Source organism: Sinocyclocheilus anshuiensis, unplaced genomic scaffold (genome assembly GCF_001515605.1).
Source record: "Sinocyclocheilus anshuiensis isolate Anshui unplaced genomic scaffold, SAMN03320099.WGS_v1.1 scaffold1702, whole genome shotgun sequence".
Classification (NCBI taxonomy): Eukaryota; Metazoa; Chordata; class Actinopteri; order Cypriniformes; family Cyprinidae; genus Sinocyclocheilus; species Sinocyclocheilus anshuiensis.
In genome coordinates this window covers 50,738-58,920 of record NW_015542442.1, presented here as the reverse complement: position 1 = coordinate 58,920, position 8,183 = coordinate 50,738, and the positions used below count along the sequence as shown (strand labels likewise).

General features: G+C 37.0%; 1 protein-coding gene across 1 annotated transcript in view; it reads right to left on the bottom strand.

Moving 5' to 3' along the window:
- Positions 1-4,032: 4,032 nt before the first annotated feature.
- The window catches only part of zfpl1 (zinc finger protein-like 1), a 42,345-nt gene continuing 38,194 nt past the window's right edge, over positions 4,033-8,183 (bottom strand). Inside the window, exons 6-8 of the mRNA XM_016493030.1 lie at positions 6,642-6,803; positions 5,854-5,977; positions 4,033-4,944 (exon numbers count right to left, since the gene is read on the bottom strand). Coding sequence (XP_016348516.1) covers positions 4,758-4,944; positions 5,854-5,977; positions 6,642-6,803 — 473 coding nt within the window. The 3' untranslated portion in view covers positions 4,033-4,757. The remainder of the gene's footprint in view (positions 4,945-5,853; positions 5,978-6,641; positions 6,804-8,183) is intronic.

The window sequence follows — 8,183 nt, the reverse complement described above, 5'->3', positions numbered from 1 at the left end:
TCAATTGCTTCTCGCTGTTTACTCTCTCGAGTGAAGGCTTTTGCCGCTTGCTCTCCCGGACGCAGGCTCTTCGCCACTTGCTTTCTCGAGCAAGGCCTTGTCGCCGTGTGGAGAGCACTCTAACTTGTGCTCACAAGCTGAACCATCAGGCGAGACCATTTAAGAACTCAAAGACTTCAGTTGAAACTTCGCGATCTTCAAAGAACTTAAAGCCTTGCAAACAGAAACTTTTCAGCAGAACTGCTCAAGCCTCTATGTACATTAACGGCTCGCTGGACGACCGTTGACAAGGTGTAAACTATTGAAATTTGAAATCAGTTCTAATCAGGCGGACCTCGAATTTTCAGATTCGAGTCCTTTCAAAACCTGAATTAATTAATAATAATTAATTCCCTAAAATTAAGTAATCAAAGACATTACACTCATGAAACTAAAGACCTTAGCAAAATAGAGCAGATTTCATTTGTAGTAAGGTACTACTACAATGGTACAATAAATGAAAGTTTTTTTTAGTTTGAACACGCTGAATGCTTAGATGCTGAAGGACTGACACAAAAGATTACTGATACTCTGGAAAGATATGGTCTGGAATACAAGAGAAATCTTGTAGGTCAGTCTTATGATGGAGCTGCAGTCATGAGGTGTACAGACACATGTAAAGCAATTGGCAAAGCAAGCCTTTATGTGCACTGTAATGCTCACTGCCTCAACCTTGTGCTTGTTGACAGTAAAAGCCATCCCATACGCTAACTGCTTCTTTTCCTTGTTACAAAAACTGTGTATGTATTCATGTCAGGATTAGTGATGCTGATGTGGCTGCAAATTCAAGCTGAAATGTATTCCGGGTGCTCCCAGAGAACCTCAACGGTTGAGTGACACGCGGTGATCATGCAGGTATTTGGCCTGTCGCAATTTAATGGACAGGTTGCCAGCAGTAGTAACGAGTCCTAGAAAAAATAGCTGGGGAACAAACTGGGGGACGGTCAGTAGATGCCCAAGGCCTTCTTTTCCAAATTAACCTGGAGTTTACTGCATTTCTAGCAACATTTTAAAAAACGTATTGGAGATGCAAAATTCCTTTTTTTTTTTCATGCTCCAGTCTTCATGTCTTGAATTAGCAAAAGCAGTAGACCTAGTGGAGGCACTCATTTGCACATTTGAAAATTATAAAAATGAGAAGGTATTTGATGATGTTTGGACAACAGTTTTGAGTATTGCTGAGCAGTGTGATATCTGTACAGAAACCATTCCCAAAACGAAAGAGCAAGCTAAGCTCTAAGCTAGAAGCAACCTGTGTCATGTCAACAGTAGGAAGTCAAGCAGCTCTGAACAGCAAAGAGTTTTTCAGAGCAGGGATATTTTACCAGGTTTTGGACATGATGCTAAATGAGCTGAGGATTTGATTTTCAGACCAAACTTGTGACATAATAAGGGGTATCCAAGCTCTGAATCCTTTTAGTGAAACATTCTGTGAAAAGGATGTTTTGTTTCCATATGCTAGGATGTATGGATCTGATCTTGAAGACCTTGTACATGAACTATACCAAGTAAAGAGAATTTTGGATCGAAAGTTAAAACAGGGTATACAGAAACCATCCAGTATATTAGCCATTATTGTTTTTGTTGAGCCTTACAAGGATGTTTTCCAGGAATTCTTTAGGCTGTGTAAAATTGCAGTTGCAATTCCAGTCAGTACTGCTGCATGTGAGGGCAGCTTCTCCTGCCTGAAGCTTATCAAAACTCATCTCAGATGTAGCATGGCAGAAGACAGGTTGAGTGATCTGGGGATTCTAAGCATAGACAAGTAAAATGTTACATCCCTTGAATACAGTGTTTAGAAATGCAATGTGTGTGCAATTTGTCTGTATAAAGTAATGCAAAGACTCTAGACACTTGCTTTTTCTTGGTAAATAAAGTGCATTTTCACCTGTCAGAGTTCAGAGATTGTAACATTTAGATGTTTCTTTACAAGTAGACATGGGATAGTATGAGTTCATTAACAACTATTAATTTAGCATTTGGACACAGAAAATGACTATAGTTTCTTATTGTATATGCTTCATGTTGTTTGAGATATCTTATGTTACTATAATTTGTAACATTTCTCTTTTTTTGTAATGTTACTTGACAGCTGTTTTCTGTTTTAGGACAAAATTTTGATTATCTAAACAAAGGATAAGCATGAAATGTTTGAGAATAATACAGACAGAGCAAGCAGTGGAAGACTGTCTACACTTTATGTGTGAAAGACTAAACAAACAAACAAACAAAAAAAAAAAATCTCACTTGACCAATGTGTGGTCTATTTAACAGTAGCATTCAAGTAAAAGATATACCAGAAATTGAATAAAGTAATCAAAATGTAAAAGAAAAGCACTGCAGTCTTCACTGTATGAATTAAACATTCATACATTGATCCTTATTAAAGCTGTTAAATTCAGTCAAGATCAGTGAGTGATTTTCTCTTTTTCTTTTATTGTTTGATAACATTAGATATAGACAAATGTTAGCCTGCTGTCACTTTAAAAGCTGCACAGATCCAATTTATTGATGCGTTTTCTTTCTTAGCGGTTTCCGTTCACACAAGTCAAAAGCCAAGGCAGGCATTTTAACATAATTTAACAAATTTGACCGTTGAAGCGGCATCATGAAATTAATGAAAAGAGATCTGAATTTGCGATTGCATGCTGTCTGTCTGCGAGAGGTGCAGTACTCACGCACTATTACACATGGTGTGAAATAATAATAAAAAAACTTTATGACTTTAATGTTGTGCACCTTTAATTTTTGCGTTTGCCTTTCAAAATCCTTCATCACTGGAATTAAGATGATAAAAATTTAATTTTAAAGCACAGCAACCAAAAAAATCTGAACTTACTTTGAGATCATTCTGTGGTTAAATACAGATTTAAAATTATAACAAGAAATAGTTTAATAGCTATTATACTGTTTTTGAAATCAAATCTTTGAGTAGTTATGACAGGAAACACTGGCATCTAACAATGCCAAGGAAAAAAAAAAGTTAATCTTAAAAAACAAAGCATAAAGATAAACCCAAATAGGAACATGTGTCATATTCGGTGTCCTAAACTCCTGAAACAAATAATTCAAATAGACTGTATCGTCTATTTTAATTATTTGTAATTAGATTACATATTCACATTACTTCCCTTCATTTCTCAAAACACATTAATAAAGTAGGCTTCACCAGAACTCTACAAGCTCTACCTCTGTAATCAGCAGAACATACCCCACCAGAGATAATAATAATAATAATAATAATAATAATAACCCTATACCAATACATAGAGGTAATCACTCAAAAATCAGAAAAAAAAAAAAGGTCAAGCAACCTCCACTGGACCACTTGATATGGATTGACCCAATATTACTATCACTTTGTACATTTACAAAATTGGGAAACCATTGACAACAGAGGAGCAAATGTCACATGCAAATGTAGTAAACTACGTTTACCAGAGATGATGTGAATATTATGGTATGTACTCCAGTAAGCAATCTCTGTAGGGCAAACCCAGATGATCGCTTTTTTTTAAATGCGGTAAGAGCGGAAGGATAAGTTACGAAATGCAACTTAGGATACTTAAGAATGCCATATCAATGTTTATCTCCAGATACATTTGATCTTTGGGTTGCAGGGGTGAGTTCTGCGAGTATGTACTGTACGTTTTAAATTCTTCTGTATTAAAGGCTGTTTGTGTGAATTTGTCAAGAACATGTTCAGGTCATATTTCACATCAATAGAAATGTATTTCTCTACAGAAATAAAGAATTATATTTTGCATAAGAAAAAATATTTTCAAATTCTTAGTGGAAAAAAAATCTCACTAATGCAAACATAAAATGTTATATTATTTAAATCATAAAATACCTTTATAAAGTACAATTGCAAGTATATATTATGTTATGTGTTGTACTGCATTTAATTTGTGCTGATTAATAAAAAAAAAAAGTTCAATAAGTCCAGAGAAGAACATTTTCATTATTATTATTATTTTTTTTTTTTTTTGCTTAACAGTAATGGACATGTAGGGAGAGACTATAATTGGCACAACAATAATGTCACGATGTAAAAACTGTAATAGCCCTAAAATAGGCTTCATTTTTGTAATACAAATATTTTATTGATGAAATATGACCCAAACATTTAATTTACCGAGTACAGTTTGCACCTGCCTATTTTAAGGCTGCATCTACTAAAGCATTTTAGTAGATACAGCAAAGTATATATATATATATATATGCAAAATCCTTCTCACATACAGGGGTTGCTAACTGATCAGCAATTAATAAATGTAACCAAAATGTTGACACCTCAGAGAAGCAATAACCCCACCAATTCCACATGTAGTCCTAATGAGTTCTGTGCATATTATAAAAAAAATTAAAGATTTCAAAATATTGGCAAAATCTTTTATCCCAATTTTAAGAAGGGTATGCAATGGATAATTATAGAGCTAAATAATACACAGTTGCACACTTATAGAGCCTATATAATCTCACTCAAGAGAAATCTGAGATTTGTTGTGCGACAACAACTTGACCATCTCCATCTTTATCTTCTTTATGGTTGACCACCAAGTCACACTTTCCTACCACAGTCCAAGCAGTTGTATTTTCACACTAGTCCAAGAATCCTGAGGAACATTCTTTCTCCAGCATTTTCAAATCATGTTTATAAGTAAAGTCAAACTGCAGGCTGAATCCACATAGAGTTTTAGCAGGAAGTGGATCCATCACATGTTGCCTACCCTGATGTGGGGATTCAGCATGGGATCCAGGTTCGGATCTGTCTCAGCTGAGGCTCGACCCAGTTTGGCCATGATTATAATGAGGGTAAAGAAACCAATCACTCCAACCAACAGCAACATGAAGATTCGCTGTTTCAGTGTGAGGGCCTTTTTCTTAGTGCCAGTACGATTCCTAAAAAAAGGAATAAATCATACAAATATATTAGTAAATGTAATGGGAAGACAAAACATTTTTCCCTTAAAGGGGTCATATGATGTTGCTAAAAAGTACATAATTTTTTTGTATTTGGTGTAATAAAATGTGTTTATGCGGTTTAAGGTTCACAAAACACATTATTTTCCACACACACTGTACATTATTGTTTCTCCTCTATGCCCCGCCTTTCTGAAACGCGCCGATTCTTACAAAGCTCATCAGTCTGAAAAGCGAGGTGTGCTGTGATTGGCCAGCTATCCAGTGTGTTGTGATTGGCCGAACACCTCAAGCATGTGACGGAAATGTTACGCCCCTTACCATACTGTGATGTCGTGTCCCGGCCGGAGCGACGAGACAAAAACATTAAAACCCATTATAAATGAGGCATTTGTTGCATCCAGTGGGGACATAATTACGGATTATAATGACTTATACTGTCTTTTTAAACATAAAACCATGTCTGCATTTGTGATCGGAGAAATGACAAACAACAAGCGCTACTCTACGCTGCTCAAAACGGAGCAGAGCGGAGGCCGGCGGGCTAGAGAACGGCTCGGCCGGCGAATTCGGCGAAGGAGCGGCCGGCGGGCACAGATCTTCTTTATGCACCAAGAGCTTTTAACACCCCAAAGAGAAAGGAAAAATTGAAATCACATCATATGACCCCTTTAATAAATGTAACTAAGTAAATCAATTAAATTAGTGAAATAGTACAAATTAATACAATTATACTGGATTTAAACATACTAGTTGTGTAAAATCAAGGCTGGCAAAACTGCCAATGAAAATATATTACAGCATATGACAAGAAGGATTAGGCCATATTTTTATTTGTATTTTATTTTTGCGATAAATGAATTTGAGCCACAGACTAAGGACACTCACTTTAGAACCTGTGCAAACCAGCTAAGGGCAGGCCGTCTGCGGTATTTATCATCATCAAAGTCAATCTGCATCACTGCACTATGTCCTGAATCCCGTGTGTCGTATACCTTTCTTGGGGATACAGCTGAGAAGACACATTGGAAGAAATTAACAAAGAATATATTAGAGCAGGGTTCTCCAAACTTGGTCCTGGAGAGCCAGTGTCCTGCAGAGTTTAGCTCCAACCCTAATTAAACAGACCTGAACCAGCTAATCAAGGTCTTACTAGGCATACTAGAAACTTCCAGGCAGGTGTGTTGAGGCAAGTTGGAGCTAAACTCTGCAGGACACCAGCCCTCCAGGACTGAGTTTGGAGTCCCCTGTATTAGAGACTATACTTATACTAATCACACACAGTTACAGACATCAAATGCAATTTTAAACCTGTTGTTCGTGACCCATTATGAGATTCAGCTGCTGAAGTTTAATAATTTTTAAACACACAAAAATCAATTATAAATGTGAAAAATAAGTTTTGATCCAGCATACTGAATGAACAAATCACTGGTCACCATTCAGTCAATTAAACATTGATGAGAGATGCATTATTTACATTCACAGAACGCAGTAAACAGTAAATTAGTGTTCTAGTCTGAGCACAATGGTGGCAGTAGCTTTCACAACAAAGTTAAATCACTAACTAAAAATTTATTATTTTATTTCCGTACATACTGTGACATTAAAAAAAAAAAAAGAATCATTTAAATGCTTAAATATTCACAAAACAATATGCCAGTGCTGGTGGATACCTGTGTTAATGGTGACTGTATCGGTGGTAGAGGTGGTGCTCATACTGATGGCAGAGTGATTCTGGGCACTCATTTCTCCATTTTTGTGCATGTGTTCCACATCCTGATCAGGTGGTAGACTGGTGGGTGTGGGGTTTGACAAAGTTATATCCACTGTAGGGGCTGGAGCACAGATGAGTACATCAAATCAGTTAAAAAAGTTTGGACAAAACTAACTGTATTACTTTTTTGAATGACCCTGTTATAAACATGGTAGTCTACGATTTTTAATTTACAGTGTATTAATTACTAAAAAAGGTTTTCACTCTTTTCAATGCATTAATTTAAAACGCACACAGTCATTATGTATATTATTATTGGATGGCTCTGTTGCAGTGTTATAGTGTGATCTTGTGTGTTTTAATACTTTAATATAACTTTTTTTTTTTAATTGTTCTGTCTAGTGCCCATTGTAATTAATAGACTTCTTTTACTGTGGCTACTCAATATTAAAGGGATAGTTCACCCAAAAATAAAAATTTGATGTTTATCTGCTTACCCCCAGGGCATCCAAGATGTAGGTGACTTATGGCGCTTTTCCACTGCATGGTACGACTCGACACGGCTCGGCATGGTTTGCGTTTCCACTGCAGTTTAGTATCGCTTTAGAATGGGAGGGATTTTTCACATGTCGTTATAGTTACGCCGCCTCTACTGCCCGCGACTCCTGAAAAACTTTTTCATTCCGTATCGCCCCATCAAGCTCTCGCTGGATCCGCTCCTCTGCTATCAACGAGAGGAATGTCTGTACTTCCTCAACAGACAACGAAACAACCACTTTTTGGTTGTTAAAAAAAGGTGCCCTCGTTCAAAACAGTTGCGTTCGATCCTTCGCTGGCTGTGCTGATTTAAATCTAGCGGTTCTGTTGTGTTTGTGTCGCAAGTTCAGTGACGCTGAAGTGTGTGACGTCACGTTTTGGTAACGGTACAGTTCGCTTGGAACCTCAACCGAGGTGGTACTAAAAAAAGTACCAGGTACTGTACTCAGTGGAAAAACCCCCAAAAGTGAACCGTACCGAGGACCGTGCCGTACCAAGCAGTGGAAAAGCGCCATTAGTTTCTTCAGCAGAACACAAACGAAGATTTTTAACACAAACCGTTGCAGTCTGTCAGTCTTATAATGGAGGTGAATGGGAATCCCAGCTTTGAGAGTAACAGAAAAACATACACAAACAAAACCAAATTAAACCCTGCGGCTCGTGACGATACATTGATGTGTAAAGACACAAAACGATCGGTCAGACTTTGCGTGAATCAGAGGTAAAAAACTATATAAATACTGTTCAGTTTCTTGCACAGACCGATCGTTTTGTGTCTTTACACATCAATGTATCGTCATGAGCCGCCGGGTTTAATTTGGTTTTGTTTGTGTATGTTTTAGACTCTCAAAGCCGTGATTCTTATTCACTTCCATTATATGACTGACAGACTGCAACGGTTTGAGTTAAAAATCTCAGTTTGTGTTCTACTGAAGAAACAAAGTCACCTACATCTTGGATGCCC